We start from the raw sequence: 17,568 nt of genomic DNA on the forward strand, positions 1-17,568 counted from the left end.
TATTGAGTTAATATGTGACGGACCAGAGTTTTGATTTGCGTAACATTTCTTAGAAAAACAGTTAACTGCATCATATTATTCATGTAATGCCACTGACTTGTTTTTCTCTCCTGTTTTTAAAAACATTCTTTGAAATATACAAGGAAACAGAGGAATTAAAATAGTCTCTAATACTGTTGAAATAAATTATTTTCTAGAAAGTGTAATTTTGAAGGTATTTGCATGACTCCAGGTAGGATAGATTCTTAAAAAAAATATATGTATATCTTCTATATACCAGACACTTGGCAAGGTCCTGGGGATATTAAAGGTCCTGGTCATACAGCTTCCAGTCTGTTGTGGGCGAGATGCCCATGGCCTTAATTGCAGTGCGGTGCAGGCAGTGCTTCCCGGGGTGTTGCAGATGACGAGGGCCGGCAGGGGTGTCACTGCGTGTGACTGTGAGAGGTGGCTGGACACACTTTCCTCTGGGTGTTGATGAGAGTGGGCGGTAAAGAATTGTGAGGGGAGCACAGTGTAGGCAGAGGTTGCTGAGAGTGAGGAGTGAGCACCACGATCTCAGAAAACTGAGTTCAAAATGTAAATTTTCAGGATGTTTACTTTGGTCAGGTGTTGAAGAAACCCCTCCTCCTTCCTGCTCTTTCACTTAGTCCCTATTCATCTTTAAGGAGGACAAGTGTCCAGAGAGTAGGACCATCAGATAGATGTATCTCCCCTGCTTTCAGTAATAAAGAAACAAAGTAATTTGTACTCTTTGACTTGTATGCCTTAACTGTTTTTAAGTATAATAAAGGGATTGGTAGAATTTAGATTTAAGGCTACATACTACATATGCATTATATATAATATTCTGTTACCTCTGTGATACTGTAATAGTGACTATTCAAACGGACTAATTATTAAAAGGAGAATCATTCACTTAGGATTGAAACGTGTCAGTATCTATCCATGTGCTACACTTGAAATATAGTAGTCTCTTTTTACAAGTTTTCTGTGAAGCTTGCTGGCTTTTTCTAGTTTTTCTATAGTTCTGTTTTATATTTAACCTTATAAACACAGTCACTGGAGAGAAACCTTGTAAAGGTAACGTTTATGGGAAGGCTGTTAGGGTATGTTCTAGTTTTTATAAATTTCGGATACAATGAGAGAGGAAATTCTTTAAATCATTGCATCAACCTTAATAAGCTTAAGAGTATTTGTGCAGGAGGGGAGCCTTTCAAAGATTATGAATTTGACAAGACATTAGCAAATGTTCAGAATTTATTATATCAGAAATTTCACCTGGGAAGGACTCCGTGACAGATGTGCCATGGTTTTAGTATCATAGGTACTGCACATGAGAGGAATCATACCACGAAGAGAACCAGTGATCACTGACACACATCTGCCTTTAGCCAATGTTAAAATCTTACCAGACATCAGAACATTCATATTGTGAAGAAAAATTTAAACCAGATACAAATACATAAGTTATGAGAACATATTTGTTAAACGTTTATGAAGATCAATATGAGCAAATCTGTGTGGCCAAAGAGCAAGTTGTTTTATTTCACAGTAATTGATAAATGTTTGAAAATTAGCAAGTCTTAGCAGTTGATGATTGATTTTACAACATGAGGCAGAGAAACCTCTATTGGCATTGCTTGACCCCAGCCCTCTCCTGGAATAGCATGAAATCAACATAGTACTGGGTCACTGTGATGGCAGGTGGGTATTATTCATAACCCACTTCCTTCTACTGCTGTAACATTTGAAAATGCAGTATTTTCATGTAACTTAATTAATGGGTGGATCTAAAAATCAACCATTTTCTGAAAGGAGGTAGCTTATTGTTATCCAGAGTTGATGAATAATTAGATTGAGTCTCAGACTCTGTTGCTGCACTGCCCGATGTGGTAGCCGTGTGCAACTGCTGAATACTTGAATGTAGCTAGTCTGAATTGATGTTTTGTAAGTGTAAAAATACAACTGGATTTCAGAGATTTAGTATGAAAAAGAATGTAAAATCTCATCAGTAATTTGTTATAATTTTGTTCTTGGCATGCTAGGTTAAAGAAAATATATCATTAAAATTGAATTCACCTGTTTCGTTTTACACTTTTTTAAAGTGACTGCTAGAAATTTTAAAACAACATATGTAGCTTGCGTTATATTTCTGCTGGACAGCGGTGCTCTATAGAAAGTAATTATCTGAGAGACTGCTTGACGCAGAAGAACCAGACCTTTGGAGGAGTTGAAAGGTTTATTTTCACCAGGAAAAATCTGGATTCTTGTTATAATTCATTACAGAGGTTTTATTTCTCATGCTTTAATAGATTTCACTCCTATTACATATTTGTGCTAATTGTACATTAATTGTATAGAGGATGCTGAAAGGATTCACAGGACTCCACTGGGAATAGGTAGAGTATGTACAGCAGCAGTAGGAAAACGGTACTCATTGAAGAGCTTTGGACATCTCAGGCATAGGCCTCGTGGCCTTGGATGCTCTCAGCCGTCACCGGCCATGTGTGCAGCACCCAGGTGTGAGGAGGGCTAAGGCCTCTTTATGGTGGGATCTGTGAGATGGGCACAGAGGCACGTTCCATCTCCGTAGCCAGCCTTGCCCTGTGTAACTGCCCAGGTGCCACCAAAATCAGGTGCAAGTTGCAAATCCAGTTATGATTACTAAACAGTGGTGCAGGCTAGTTGTGTCCTGCCCCAAATAACCAGTAGCCAGCCCATGGTCGCAAACATCACTTATCTTGGCCATAGCTGAGTGTCAGTACCATGCTTCAGGCAGCTCTGGAGATAAGTGTGGGGTCAGTGCAGAAGAGCCAAGATTAACCCATAGTGGACAATGCTGAATAAGATTTGTCGTCTAGAAACATTGTAGTGATACTTCAGAATAATAAGGGTATAGAGAAGATCCAGATTCTACCAGAGAAGTCTCTTACTTAGGAAAAAGAACAACATTTACATCAGACTTTAATCTGCGATGCTGGATGCAGGATAACATTGGAGCAGTGTCCTCAGAGGCTCTGGGGAACAGCTTGTACCTCTGGAGTCTACACCAAATACATTATCAATCACAAAAACATTGAGTGAAGGTATCTGTAGAGAAATAAGGAGGTAGGAAGTTCGTACCATAGGCTCTCTTTGCAACCACAGCTAGATGACATCACAGAGCATGAAGAAGCGTGGACCCAGAGGGAAGTACTGTGTGGGGTGCGAGAGGCTGGCTCCCTTGCTGCCCTCGTGCGTCTTCAGAGGCCCTTAAAGCCGTGGCCGTGGTCTCATGCCGTGCTCTGCCTGGTCCACAGCTTACCCCGTGCTGATTTGTTTCGTTTTCAGTTTCAGACCTAATGCCGCCCAGCTGCACCTGTCCCTCTCCTCTCTGTCTTTGCCTTTCTTTCTCCAAAAGAACCATCAGCGCTTCAGAGGAAGGGTCTCCCCTTCTTTTAGTTAAGTGGGGCCCTTGGCATCATCTTTTACTCCTTTTGCTTAGACCCTGCGTCCAGTACATTAGCTAATCCTGTCCGCGTCGTCCTCAGAGTGTACCTGGAATCCCCCACCTCCTAGGACCTCAACTGCACACCTTTCTCGGAGCCACGTGGTCTCCTAACTGACATCACAACCCAGCAGCCAGAACGGTCCTGTTAACATGAGAGCCAGAGCGCATCACTCCTCCACTCGGAACCTTCCAATGCCTTCCTCTATTTGGAGTGAATATTCAAGTCCTTCAGGAGCCCCTAGCCCATTCCTCTCCCCATCTTGCCCTGTGACCTTCCATCCTACCGGTCACCCACTTTTACGTTCTGCTTCCTGAACCATTTCTCTAACATGCTGGTCTTCTAATCAGTAATTTGCTCAAAACCCCCAGTAGCTCCCCATTTCTCTCAGAGAAAAGCCACATTCCCCCAGTAGCCCACAAGGACCTACAGGGCCTGGCTCCTTGTTACCCATCCTGAGCTTCCAGCAAGCAGCACACCCTTACTGATGCCTTTGTTTTAGCCCAGTGATACCCATTTCAGACTTGTGATCTACACAACTGGAAGGTCACACATTTGTGTTATTCTGAGCCCCTAAGTTTGTGGTCATTTGTTACAGTAGCAATGAGAAACTAAGAGTGACTATAGATCGTCGAGACAAAAGTGCATGCTTTGTCTTGAGGACTGTTAGGAGGGCCCCTCGTCTGCTGCTGAACCAAGAGCAGGAGGTGATGCCCTGGCTGTTGGAGAGCAGGACTGGATTTCCGCATCTTGTTTTGGCAACTGAATGACGCTAGGCTCCCACCTCTACAGGTGCGATCAGAGAAGGATGGTAGGAACCCATTGATTCCTAAATGTAAGGAGTATCTGAAAGAGAGCACGCTGAGAATAACAACCCCTGGACAGGATAAAAGACAAATCAATTCTTAGGAGGAAGTAAAGAGACGAACAGTGTTAAGAACAATACGTGTGACCTCAGATACCTCCTCTTGTGATAAATGGAGAAATGTTGCAAACTGCTTGTGAGGCGATAGCTAAAAATATGAAATGTCCATTATCATCTTGTCCCCTGCCTTACCTTCCCCACAGTTGAATTACTCTCCTGCATGCATTCATTATCATGTCCTCCTCCTGCTCAACTCTGAGACTTCTCAGGGTCAGAATCGCATCTCATCGTCATTGGGTCGCTAGCACCAGGCGTGCAGCGGGCCTGTACGTGGTTGCTGAACAGTTGAGGGGTGCACATTCACGAGTGAATGGATGTGAAGGACGCGGCCGTATGAGTGCTCTCCACCGGGGAGAAGGTCACTTCTTTTCAAAGCGCTGTCTAAAAGATAAGTGGCCAGGTTGAACCGAGCAAAGTCATAGCAAGAACTCTCAGAAACAAACACAATTACAGCCTCATCTCACTAGTCAGCAATCAGGGAAACGTAAATTATAACAGCAACCCCCGCCCCTGCCCCGCCCCAGTTTGGTCCATCACATTGATAAACGTTTTAAGATTGATTTCATCCATTATTGGTATGAGATGAGGGACAGTCTGTCACATTATGTGTCAGGTGTAATCGGTATAGTTTTGTTGGTGCACAGTTTGGCTGTACTTACCAAAATGTCATATTTTAAGTAGCTCTTGACCCAGCACGTCTGTTTCTCAGCAGTGCCTGTACGTATGTATGACGACAGGCTAGAAGGATGCTCCTCGCAGGATTACTTGCATTTCCACTTCCCTTTCCCCCAAAACAAGGAAACAGAAAAGAAAATAACTATCTCCCAGTAGTAAAATGGCTGAATTGCTATGTTCCTGATGAAATACAAGCACGATGCAGACACTGGCTTCTTTTATTTCCAAGTTTGAGAAGAATCCTTTACCGTGAATATCTAACATGAGAATTTAATCAGGAAAAGTGTATATTTCTAAGGCCTGGGCTGTGATATAAATGAATAAAAGGAGTTTTCACAGTAGCTAAGTGTTGCTTTGTGTATTGTAGGACTAGATTGTCATGAGCCTTTAAAGCCAGGATGAGAAATTTAAATTTAATTTGGATACCATCAGTGGCATATTATGAACCCTTGTCCTCTTAGCTCCCTAGAGACAGTCCCTTTTCTAAATGTACACATTCCGAAATAATATACACATATACTAACGTGTGTGTGTGTGTGTGTGTGTGTGTGTGTGTGTGTGTGTGTGTGTTATATGGAAATGGTAATGTTTCCATATGGTAGCGTTGAGTTTGCATTTCTCACTAAAAATTTAGTTCTCAAAGTTATTTGTTCAGTTATTCAGAACCAAATAGTTGGTTCTCAGAATTATCAGTACTTTTTACTGAGTACTTATGTACATTTAGCATCAAATATTTAAGCACCTTGTCCACTCATAATCTTGGCTGCTATCCAGACTAAGTCCGAAGTGGCATTTATGAGAGTATTAGAGAATGAGACTGGGACGGAACTCAGTATGGAGGCATCATGGAAAAGCAAAAAGTGAAATAAAAGGGAATGCCTGTGTTTATTGCTTAATTGTTCGGTGGAGAGTGAAATTGCAACCTGGTTTAGGCACCAGGTCCTACAGTTTGGGGACTCTGGTTACGCAAACCCAGACTTGACATTATTCCTGTGTCTTCTGGCAGTGCGATCAAGGCAACTGACTAAAATTCTGTCTATTCCACAAGACTTCAAGACTAGGAACCTGCCTTCCCCCTAATCATCACCATGTTTTTGGACTAAGCCCCTCTCCTTGATACTGCTTCTCTGCAGGTGGGCTCCTGTGTGTGCCCGTGAGTCAGAGGACATGAGGGTCACCTGTGCTGTGCGAGGGGTCATCAGGGCAGGCACCCAGCGAAGATGGGGTTTCTCCCGGGGTGTTGATGGCAAATACAAGTATAACGAATGGTTGTGCCCTGCCTTACACTCTACATCTGGGCATGGAGGGGTAGACAGACCAAGACACAAAGATCGGGGGGTGATGTGGAATCGAGGGGAGATGAGCAGGATAACTAGAGCCTGTGTGCTCTCGGGAGTGAGCTGGCAGAGCGGGGGCGAGAGACAAAGGCGCTTTTGTGGGAGTTTGAAAGAGGCGCCAGCGCCTGTCCTTTGCAGCTCAGGGATTTGGATGTTGGCAAGGAGAAGCTGCACAAGTCGCCTTTCAGAGAATTAGCAGAAAAAGATGGCCCTTCCTGTAGGCAGATCCTGCACCCCAGAGCACAAGATTTGCAGGCGAGCTTGGGGCTGGATCTGGGCTCCCACTGTCCGCTGGCAGGATGCCCTTGGGTGGTGTTCAGCCTGCACTGCCATTCACAGCGGCCCTGTCAGATATTCAGGCCTTGAATCCAGAAGCCAGAAAAAACGTTTTATGCTCATCCCAGGTACCACCCCAATCCCCCCCGCCCCCCACCCCGCCCCGGAGTTCTGTAGGCTGCAGACATGCCTCCTGTCCCAGTAAGAGTTCATCTTCTTCCTGAAGCTGTTGTCAGCTCTTCCAGCCGGGTTCTTCTTCATGCTTTCTCTCTGGTGCCACGTTTGCTCCCTCCCCCCATCCTTCCTCTGCCGCTCTCCTGGGCTTGATGCACAGCCTTGTCCCGGGGATTGAGGAGTCAGGAAGGGTGGTCGGCATGTGCAGGTACAGGAGTGCGGCACACGTCCTGCCCGTGGTGTGGACTCGCTGGTCCTTGACAGTTTTTGAATATAGTACATGTTATTATTTATCTGTTCTTACGGGTAGGGCTGGGGACATCCTTAGTTGTATTATCAACAGCATTGTGCCATAATAAATACTAGTGTGTGCAGAACTTTTAAGATGTGTCTTACATTATAAGTTATATGTTAGCTTCAGTTAATTGCTAATCTTTAAAAACCAATGATGTTTTTCTCTAGTAGATAGTTCTGATTTTCCATGATAGACATTTTCATGTTAATGTCAGAATCATTAAAAAAAAAAACCTTATTAATGTCCTAAAATATTGAGAAGATAGCAATGGATGGTGATTAGCACCTGCTCACGTAAGGGTGGCAGATGGTCTCCATCGTATTCCCGAGGTGTCTTCCACGTGTGCTACCCATTTACAGACATAGACGCACGACTTACACATCTCTGTGGGCACAGGGCAAGAATCAGTGCTAATTAACACTTTCTTTTCCACAGCCCCAGGGTAAACGCCGCCTTCTCTAGGGAGCCTTCCCTGATGCCCTCCTTCAAAGGTCACCTTCATCTCCTCTGAACTCATGGGGCACACGTGTTAGAAAAGTTGGGTTGGGGGCTATTGTGAATTGCTGCATGTTAACCTATAGAGAGCGCAGAGCAGGTGGCTAGGCCTAACTTTAAGTAGCTTTTCATATGTCATCAGTACTATCAGAAACATGGCCTTAATTATATGTTCCTAAATGTGTGTTTTTAAAAAATGATATTAAGGTTGCAGCCTGTTCTCAACAATATCATTGGTTCAGAAAGTATAACCTTCCACAGGTCTCACTCTTAGGAAGCCACCTGAGGTGTGGCCGTGTGCTTTGATGAGTTGGGGTGACGCAGAGGTGGAGCTGCAGAAATCAATAAAGAAAGGGGAAGTGCCTCTTTTTGTGGTTTTTAAAAAACTTTTCTTTGTTCATAAAAGTACTTTTTGTGAAAAAAGATTTCTAAGTAAAATTAAGTGATTTATTTAAATTGATACTCTTTTACCAAAGATTTCTGATAATTAACTAAAAGAAATGAACATTGCATTAATTTTTAGCATGCAGTTTTTTGTTTATAACAGTCGTTTTTGTGGGGGGTATGTTTTAGGGCATCATTCAGAAGATAGTGGACAGTCACAAAGTAAAGCACGTGGCCTGCTATGGATTTCGCCTCAGTCACCTGCGGTCAGAGGAGGTTCACTGGCTCCATTTGGATATGGGTGTCTCCAATGTGAGGGAGAAGTATGAACTTGCACACCCACCAGAGGAGTGGAAGTAAGATTACAAACCTACTTTGGGGTGACTCGAACTTGATTTGTTTTGCATATTAGAGACACGCACAAGAGGATGATTATCTATGCTTAATTTTCGCACTGATTGTCATTGGGACTCCTGTATAAATAGAGGTGGCCGGTAATTATTAACTAGTGATCTCTTCTACACTTCTGTGTAGTCCGTCTTGGGGCCCCACTGACTTGGACTTGCTCGAGCCGTCTGACTGATCTCATTCTTTTGTGATGCCCTTTCGCTCCTCACACTTCTCTTGTCAGTGCTGCTCTGTCCAGCCTCTGCTCTGAGGAGGGCTCAAGCCCTGGTACTTGTACTTCCTGTTCTGCTGGCACCCTTTCGTGCAGCAGGATTCCCTGTGCCTGAGGAGACCACACCCAATTACCTTATTAATGGGCTGCAGAGCTCGCTTTACTGTGCCCAGTACAGTAATCCACAGCCCACTGAAGAGAGTCAGCGTCTCTTGGATGTTCACACATAACATTGAAATTAGGAAGTAATCTCTTAGTGAGTCATACTGACCTTAATGAAACTAAAACCATTCAAGGTCAGTTAAAAGAATTCCCTATAAATTGTCCTTTTCCTGGTTCTCTCCTAATAATTTTTTTCACGTTTAAGTAAACCAAGATGTTTGTAGGAAATTATACATCTAAAAACACGTTTGAGAGAAGTATAACTTATAGAACGGGATTCTTCCACAGTGGTTCCCGTTTTTATAGATAATGCTGCAGAGGTAAAGATGGTTATAGAGTGAAGAGAGCATTCAAATGTCATTAACTTTCAGTTCAAGGATCTAACTTGAGAAGATTAGAAAGATTAAAAAGAAAAACAAACATGTTTAGGTGAGTAAATCTTTAGTTGAATAAAATCTTGACCCAATTACGGTTTATCAAAGAAATATAGTTGTATTTTCAAATTTATCAAATAGCTGGAACCGAGCTAACAAAATAGTCCGTGAGAGTATAGTTTGGTTGCTTTTCATCACTGGCTAGCAAAGATTTGACTTCCATCTATTTGGTCAATTAATTAAATAAGTGTTTAAAAACTAAGAATATCTAAAAGTTACTTGAAAATACCTCTAGGTATTTTTAATCAACACAACTTTGTTACCTTCTGTGTTTATGCAGACATGTCAGAGGCAGCCTTCATTATAGCAATAGTTTTAGTGCTCAGTAAAGTGTTGAATGTAGATCCCTGTGTATACAAGCTTTGCTTTTGTTCTTTTAAGCCAACTTATTTTACCTAATTTCAAGTAAAATTGAGTAGGCTATTTTTTTTAGTGGCGCCTGGATCCTCAAAAGTAAGGAAGATTTGGCTGACCCTCTTCAAGTGAAGGGTGATGAAGGTGCTACTGCTAGTACTGGTGAAGATGATGGCATTGATGTATTGTCACCATCGAGTGGCTCTTAGAGCCAGGCACTGTGCCAGCTGTGTGCTATTTGTGATTTATATATTTGTAAACTGTATATTTCATTTACCCAAACCCTAGGAGGTAAAGACTTGCTATCCTTATTTTACAGATGAAAACAGAGGCACAACAAAATTGATTTAAGCTGCATCCACATAGATAGTTTGTGACACAGTTTTGATTTGGGTTTAGCTATCTGACTTCACAGTATGGGCTTTTAAAATCAACATGCCTGTCTCCATGGGAATAATGGGATCTTCAAAACTCTGAGAGTGTAGCTAGGCTTATAAGATGAGTGAAGGCGAATGGATCGTCGGTAGAGGCGATGAGAGAAGAAAATGCGATCAGAGATACCACTGATACGTGCGTGGTGTCGTCCAGAGTGTGAGGGTTAGTACAGATTGTTCTAAAGTGTCAGTGGGGAACAGGAGGCTGTTAAATAACCAAGCAGGTTTGAAAAAGAACAAAACAGAAGTTCTGGAAATCATTGGATAGATAAAGCAGCAGATTAGACATAGCTGAAAACTTAGTAAACAAGAAGGTAGATCTGAGAAAATTTGCCCAAAACGTAGCACAGAGATGAACAGATGGAAATTATGAAAGCAGGTTTATGTAACATGGAGAATGAGAAGGTCAACCCTTTTCTAACAGGAACTCTGAAGAAGAGAATAAAAAGAATGAGGAAGAGGAAATAATCTGAAGAGAAAATAGCTGAGAACTTTCTAGAATCAGTGAGTGACATGCGTCCTTAAATGCAGGATTAACAAAAAAATCTCAAACAGGGCGAATAAAACTAAATGCATACTTTGGCAAATTATAGTAAAATAGTGTTGTACAAAAGAAGAAGAGAGGATGTTAAAAGCAAGCAGAGAAAAATTCAGACTTCTTACAGCACGATTGATGCCAAGACAATGGAGGGATTGTACGTTCAAAGTGGTGGGAAAATGTAACTGGCAGCCTCTATTTGGTTGCACAGTTAAATTCCCTTAAGAACAGATATCGGCTAAATACGAGGGTAACAGCTCAAACATTAGAAATATAACTTAAATACAAGGATAACAGCTCAAACATTAGAAATATAACTTAAACCGTAGTTGGGTAAGTAGGTATTAGAGAAACGTAGGGATCAAAAAGAAGGAAAGAGATAGAGAAAAGGCATGGGAAACAGGATAAATAGAAATCACAAATAAGATGCAGGTATACTAACGGTGAATGGTCATAGGTTATCAGAGTGTGATTAAAAAATAAATTCTAGCTCTCTGCTATTTATAGGCTGTATCCGAAACAGTGATGTTCAGACATTTTTCTTTGACTTACAGGAAGAAATGTGTTTTGCCTTGAGATTTAGTGCACGTGTACCTGTTTGTGCATCTCAGAGCTGTTTGTAAATAACGGGCCTACGTATTCCATGAAACATACTCAGCCTTATTATTTACACTGAAGTCTAAGGGTTTTCTCTTCAATGTCATTCTGTTTTGTTCTACTTAAGTAAAATAAATTAATAAATAAATAGTAAAAAGAATTTTCCTACCTACTAATGAGTCCTGATTTTCAATTTGAATAAATCTCACATAAAACATGAGTACAAGTATACCAGACAAATAATAACCAGGAAAAAAAAGACAGATTAGTATTATGCTATTAGTATCCTGTGCAAAAAATTTTCAGGCCAACAAGAATTATTATGGATGTAGAGGGCAACTACATAACAGTAAAAGGCTCATTTCACCAAGAATTTAATAAGTATAGAAATAGATATAACTCTTAAACTTATAAATTCCTAGACATTCCTCAAAATGTATAAAGCAAAACTAGTATTAAAGGAATAAAACTTACCTTTCCTAATAATTAAAAGGAAGAGCGCAAACAGTAGTAAGTAAACACTGGTTTTAAAATTATGTATCTAACTACTTTTTCTAATGTAGAAATATAGGATCCTGCACGCAACAGTATATTGAGCAATTTAAAAACACATCTCTGCATAATTTACGGTTCGGGCTTCCCTGGTGGCGCAGTGGTTGAGAATCCACCTGCCAGTGCAGGGGACCCGGGTTCAAGCCCTGGTCCGGAAAGATCCCACATGCCGCAGAGCAGCTAAGCCCGTGCGCTGCAACTACTGAGCCTGTGCTCTAGAGCCAGCGAGCCACAACTACTGATCTCACATGCCACAACTGCTGAGCCTGCGCACATGGAGCCCGTGCTCCGCAACAAGAGAAGCCACCACAATGAGAAGCCCGTGTGCCGCAACGAAGAGTAGCCCCCACTCGCCGCAACCAGAGAAAAGCCTGCGTGCAGCAACAAAGACCCAACGCAGCCAGAAACAATAAATAAATAAAATAAAATAATAAAATAAACAAATTTATTTTAAAAAAACAATAATAATTTATGGTGCAAAGGAAAAGGCCCAGCCTGCTGAGGGCCCGGCTTTGATGGGGTCTGTCCCTTGGCCGTCCAGTCCACTCTCTGCGGTAGCTCACGGCCGCAGTCACGTCCTCCTGTCCACATGCAGCTGGCCCTCAGCACCCGCAGGTTCCCTGCTTCCGCAGCCATGGATTCAACCAACCGCTGATACAAAATTCTGGGGGGGGGGAAATTCCAGAAAGTTCCAAAAAGCAAAACTTGAATTTGCTGTGCCAGCATCTATTTACATAGCACTTGCCTTGTATAAGGTACTACTATAAGTAATCTAGCGATGCTTTCAAGTATACGAGAGGGTGTGTGCTTCTTACATATGCAGACTGTGCCAGTTGACGTGAGCATACGAGGATTTGGGTGTCTGCGGGGGATCCTGGAACAATTCCCCTGTGGATACTGAGTGTATTTCCTTCATTTAGCCTCCTGTTTACCAGACTCTTCTGGTGAAGGTTTTCCTCCTCTTTTACTGACCATCACGGTCTGTCTTCTCCTGCTTAGCCTTGACGTTTGGGGCTGCTCCAGTGACCTCTTTTCCTCTTTCTGCCCACCTTAGACCTGCCTTTGGCATTAAATTCACTCTTTATTGGATACATGCAGGAAACCAATGGACAGGTTATTGCAGTAACCCAGGAAAAATTCACAGAAGACGATGGCTGTGGGGAGTAGTACTTGAAGGAGTGAGAAGCAGCTGTACCGAGATATGTTTAAGGTAGAGCTCACCGCATTTGCTAACAAATCTTTTAAAATGTGTAGGTCGTCCCTGCTCAGAAGCTCCCGGGAGCCCCCCGTCACCCCTGGAGCCCACTCTCAGCTTGTGATTACTTCCTGGTCCTCGTCTCCGTCTCCTGCTCCTCCCCTTCCTCCATTTGAGCGACTCTGGTCCCTTTGAAACTTTAGTATTCTGTTTTCTTAGATACTCAGGGTAGGGTCTCATTTGATGGTCTCTTCTCTGTTGCCAGCCTTCTTGCTTGTTGAATACAGTAACCCTTCATCTCACTTCTCCTTTTGCCTTTATCTTTTCCAACTTTTCACTTGGCTTGACCTTGGCCACACTGGCGCTCTTACTGGCTCTTGAACAAACCAAGCGGATTGTTCCTGGTGCCTTTGAACTTGATGCTCAACTGCTGTGTGTACTCGTCTGCCATTTCTGGCCTGGCTTGGTCCTCCCTTCGTTAGGGCAGGTGCTCCACTGTCACCTCCTCCCCAGGGCCTTTTCCAGCCTTTCTGTCTACAGAGCCCACTGCCCGCCTGGTACAGTCTCTCTCCCTCAGGGACTCTGTTGTATTCACTGCTCGGTTCTGGGCGTGCCAGGTATTTAGTAGGCACCCAGTAAAAAATATTTTAAGTGGAAGTTGAATCAGTGATAGTGAAATTATCAACTAGGAACTGAACAGGACTAGTTTATGTTAGTAACAGTCTTCACATTAAGACGCTTCTTGCTGTGTGTCAGACATTGCCTGAGAGGCTTGATGACCTGCCCGTGGTCACACAGCTTAAACGGTGGCAGAGTAGAAACTGGGTCCATGCACCAGCTCGCTCTTTATTCCTGTGTTAGGTATGTGACTACAAGAAACAGAACATTGACAATTTGCTGGACACCTGAAGCTAACACAACATTGTAACTCAACTATACTCCATTAAAAATTTAAAAAATTGAAAAAAAAAGAAACAGAACATTGAGACCTCCTCTCTCAGTCCATGGGTGGACATGTGAAGGCAACTGCAGCTCTGGCTTTAGTTCTGAGAAGTAGGATGTTAATATTCAAATGAAAGTGCCAAGACTCATCAGAATAATTGGATATTAGTTTCCATTCCTGTGGGGTTTTTGAACATAGATTTTTCTTTTTTGCAGTATCTGCTATAGTATCTCTTCATAGTGTTAAATAAACCTGAGATCTAAACTTGTTTAATGGAATCTTCAGTTCTTCTAAGACCTCAGTAAGCAGCTGCAGCACACACATTTGGTCGTAACTGTCTCAGGCAGGATGGCCTTACAGAGATGTCATGACGTGTCATTGGGGAAAGGAAGGGCTGATTTGATAAATGGCTATCCTCGTAGGAAGAATAACAACAAAATTAGATCCTATCTTGAACAATACACAGAAATCCACCTGAGATGGATTAAGTTTAAAAAAAAAAGAGAAAGCTTAATGGAAAATATAGTTGAATGTGTCTTTGGCCCTAGAGTAGGAAGGTTTTCTTAATACTCCAAAAACGTTCACTCTGAAAGACGAGAATAATAAATTTGACTTTAATGAGGTGAAAACATTCTGTTTATCAAAAGGTGTATTTTCAAAACTGCAGAAATGGTAATTCCCTGGCGGTCTGGTGGTTAGGACTCTGTGCTTTCACTACTGAGGGCGCGGGTTCAGTCCCTGGTCAGGGAACTAAGATCCCACAAGCCATGAGGTACGGCCAAAAAAAAAAAAGGTGCAGAAACAAGTTGCAACTAGGATAAGATATTCTGCTGATCAATATGAAGTCTCAAATTGGCATGAGACTTGAAGCTATTTTCATAAAAGAGAAGACAAGTTTGACTAGTAATCACAGGAAGACACTGTCATCTTTCTCAGTGCTCAGGGAAGTACGAATCTAGGCCATTAGATTCCATCTTACACTGTCTGGTTGGCAAAAAGTAAGTTGTCTGACAGAATTAATAGCAGGAGAGGTTATGGATCTGACAGGATCTTGCCTGCCCTGCTGGGGAGAATGTAAATTGGTAAAACCATTTGGGAAAATGGCATAGCGTCCTCATGACATGCCCTGCTCTCCTGCTGTTCCACTTCAAGTTCTGTCCTCGAGAGACTGTCGCATTTCTCTGCTAGGCTAGAGACCCAAGAACATTCGTAGAATAGGCAGTGATGGTTAAGTCAGTTGCAGAATATTCACAGTGGAATGTTACTCTAGTCAAAATGAACGATCAGGACTTGCAACAGTGTGGATAAATCTTAGACAGATACCATTGTGTGACAAAAGGCAGTCCCAGGACAGCTGTGTGAGTGCACTAAACAGCAGTACCATTGAGTTGCACACATCAAAGTGGTTACTTTCGGGGGTGGGGGGGTGGTGCGCCACTGGCTTGCAGGATCTTAGTTCCCCAAGCAGGGATTGAACCCGGGCTCTGGCAGTGAGAGCATGGAGTCCTGACCACTGGACCGCCAGGGAATTCCCTAAAATGGTTACTTTTTATGTGAATTTTACCTCAGTTAAAAAACGAAAAGTCCCAGGAGATGACACACAGCATGATATACTTTTACAAAGTAGAAAGAAAAATAAACCTAAGAATATTGTTGGGAACACATCAGATGGGTAAGACAATATTGAACATGTAAATAAAGGGTCGGGGGAGATGATCGGTCTAGAGCCTCTGTGGGGAGAGCACCCTGGCCCCTCCCGTCCTCGTAAGAGCCCTCAGGGACTTGTGTGGACTCCTCGGGTCCTGAGGCAGAGCCCGAGGCCACTGCGCCGCATGCACAGGCACGGGCCCTGCTTCCTTCCCAGTCTTTCGGGGAGCAGGCACTTGCTCATCTGTCCCTGGGGTCCTGGGAGATCTCGGTTAGGTGGATGGTGTGTGCTAGGATCTTGAGTCAGCCAAAAAAGTTTGAATTACAGTACTATACCTACTTTATAGTGTAACAAAAGGTATCTATCATGCAGTTTTGAGAGATTTCTACCAAACAGATGTAAACTTTAAAGTTTTGCACCTAGATAATTAAATTCTAGTTAAATTTTGATGACTAAATTTTGGTTATCTGGAATCACCTACATGGACTGGTCTGACTTCTGAGCAGGTTAATCAGGTATTAAATGGCCCAGTCCTTTTGGTGTAGGATTCAGGGCTTTGAGAGCCAGGTCTGAGGGGGAGGCTCTCTCGGCATTTGAGAGAGAATTGTGGGGCTTCTGCAGAGCAAGTGGGAAAGAAAGTCCTTTTCATCGTTATCAGATGTGGTTCACATTCTCCTGCTCACGGCTGTTGGGCAGCTCCTCGCTCTGCAAAGGGAGGATTTTTTTTTTTCAGACCTTTGCAGGAAAAAAAAGTCTTTTATATAGAGGAAAGGTTTCCCTTTTCAAAGATGACAAAAGAAAATGACTAATGATAGCTTAGGAAGTTTTAGATTGTATTTTGATAGCTTTCTATGTTATCTTGAAACAACATTCCGTGTGCCTATACCTTAATTTGAAAAGCTAGTCTTTCATTATAACACTGAATTCAACAAGAGTTCTTTAGAAGATTTAAAGCAGTAAGAGAGTAAATAGAGGAACATTCTGACAAGTTTGGAAGTGACCCCTTTAAAAAACAGGATGGACTTCCACATTTGCTGATTTATTAATTGAACATTTATTGGATACTTCTGCACCAGACACTGACAGCACAAAGATGAACAGATTTCTGGCCGGTCTGTGGCTACACAGAACTGCTGTTTATTGACCAGGCTGGTTTAAAACTCCTTCTGGTAGTTATTTGTTATCACAGCTACAGAATAGTCCGTCTTAGGTATGTGAGAATTTCTTCTTATTCTCAATATGTATCAAAAGTTGCAAAAATAGTACACAGAAATCCTGTGTACCCTTCAGTCAGCTTCACTAAATGTTAAAATCTTACTTAAACATAGCCCAGATATTGAAACCAGGAACTTAACATTGATACAATACTATTAACTAATCTACAGACATCATCAAATTTCACAGTTGTCCCTCCTCTGGCCCAGGATCCAGATCAGAGCACCATGTGTCTCAGTGTCCTGTTGCCTTGGGTCTTTTCTAATCTGGGACATGTCCTCAGGCTGTCTTTGTCCTTGATGACCTTGACCCTTTTGAAGAACACTGGCTGGTTGTACCGTGTTCCTCAATTTGGGTTTGTCTGGTTTGTTTGTTTTTTTTTTTTTTTTTTTTCATGATTATATTGAGCTTATGCATTTGGGGAAGAGCACCACAGTCAAGATGTTGGTTTTCGCACTGCATTTTAGCAGGAAGTCTTCGATGATGCTATGACTCATTTTACTGGCGGTTTTAACTTGGATCATTTGATGTAAGGTGGTGGCCAGGTTTCTCTGTTATAAAGTTATTATTGTCCCCTTTGTAGTTAAGTAATATCTTCTGGGGAAGTACAGATACTGTGCATATACTCTGTTTCTCACTGTATTTTCTCCCACTAATCTCAGCATCATTGGTGATTCTTTTTTGCAGTATTCATTACTGTAATTTTTGCCAAATGGTGAGTTTCTATTTCTGTCCTTCCTTCTAGGGTTTTTAAACTGGAAGTCTACTGTAAGAAAGAGCTGTCCACACCACATTGTTTATGAGGGTCATCTGTGTAGTTTTCGT

The 17,568-nt window shown here is 42.3% G+C and overlaps 1 protein-coding gene across 23 annotated transcripts in view; it reads left to right on the forward strand.

The window, feature by feature from the left end:
• The window catches only part of PTK2 (protein tyrosine kinase 2), a 253,329-nt gene that overhangs the window by 85,486 nt on the left and 150,275 nt on the right, over positions 1-17,568 (forward strand). For 21 of the 23 annotated variants that reach the window (XM_082364623.1, XM_082364635.1, XM_082364613.1 and 18 more), the window contains one exon: positions 8,242-8,408. The exons of 1 other annotated variant lie outside the window; for it this stretch is intronic. In XM_082364623.1, the coding sequence (XP_082220749.1) occupies positions 8,242-8,408 (167 nt within the window). Of the gene's footprint in view, positions 1-8,241; positions 8,409-12,840; positions 12,953-17,568 lie in introns of those variants that run through there. One more of the 23 variants, XM_082364622.1, reaches the window with a different exon arrangement.

The sequence above is a fragment of the Balaenoptera borealis genome, assembly GCF_965194805.1.
Source record: "Balaenoptera borealis genome assembly, chromosome: 17".
NCBI classification, from domain to species: domain Eukaryota; kingdom Metazoa; phylum Chordata; class Mammalia; order Artiodactyla; family Balaenopteridae; genus Balaenoptera; species Balaenoptera borealis.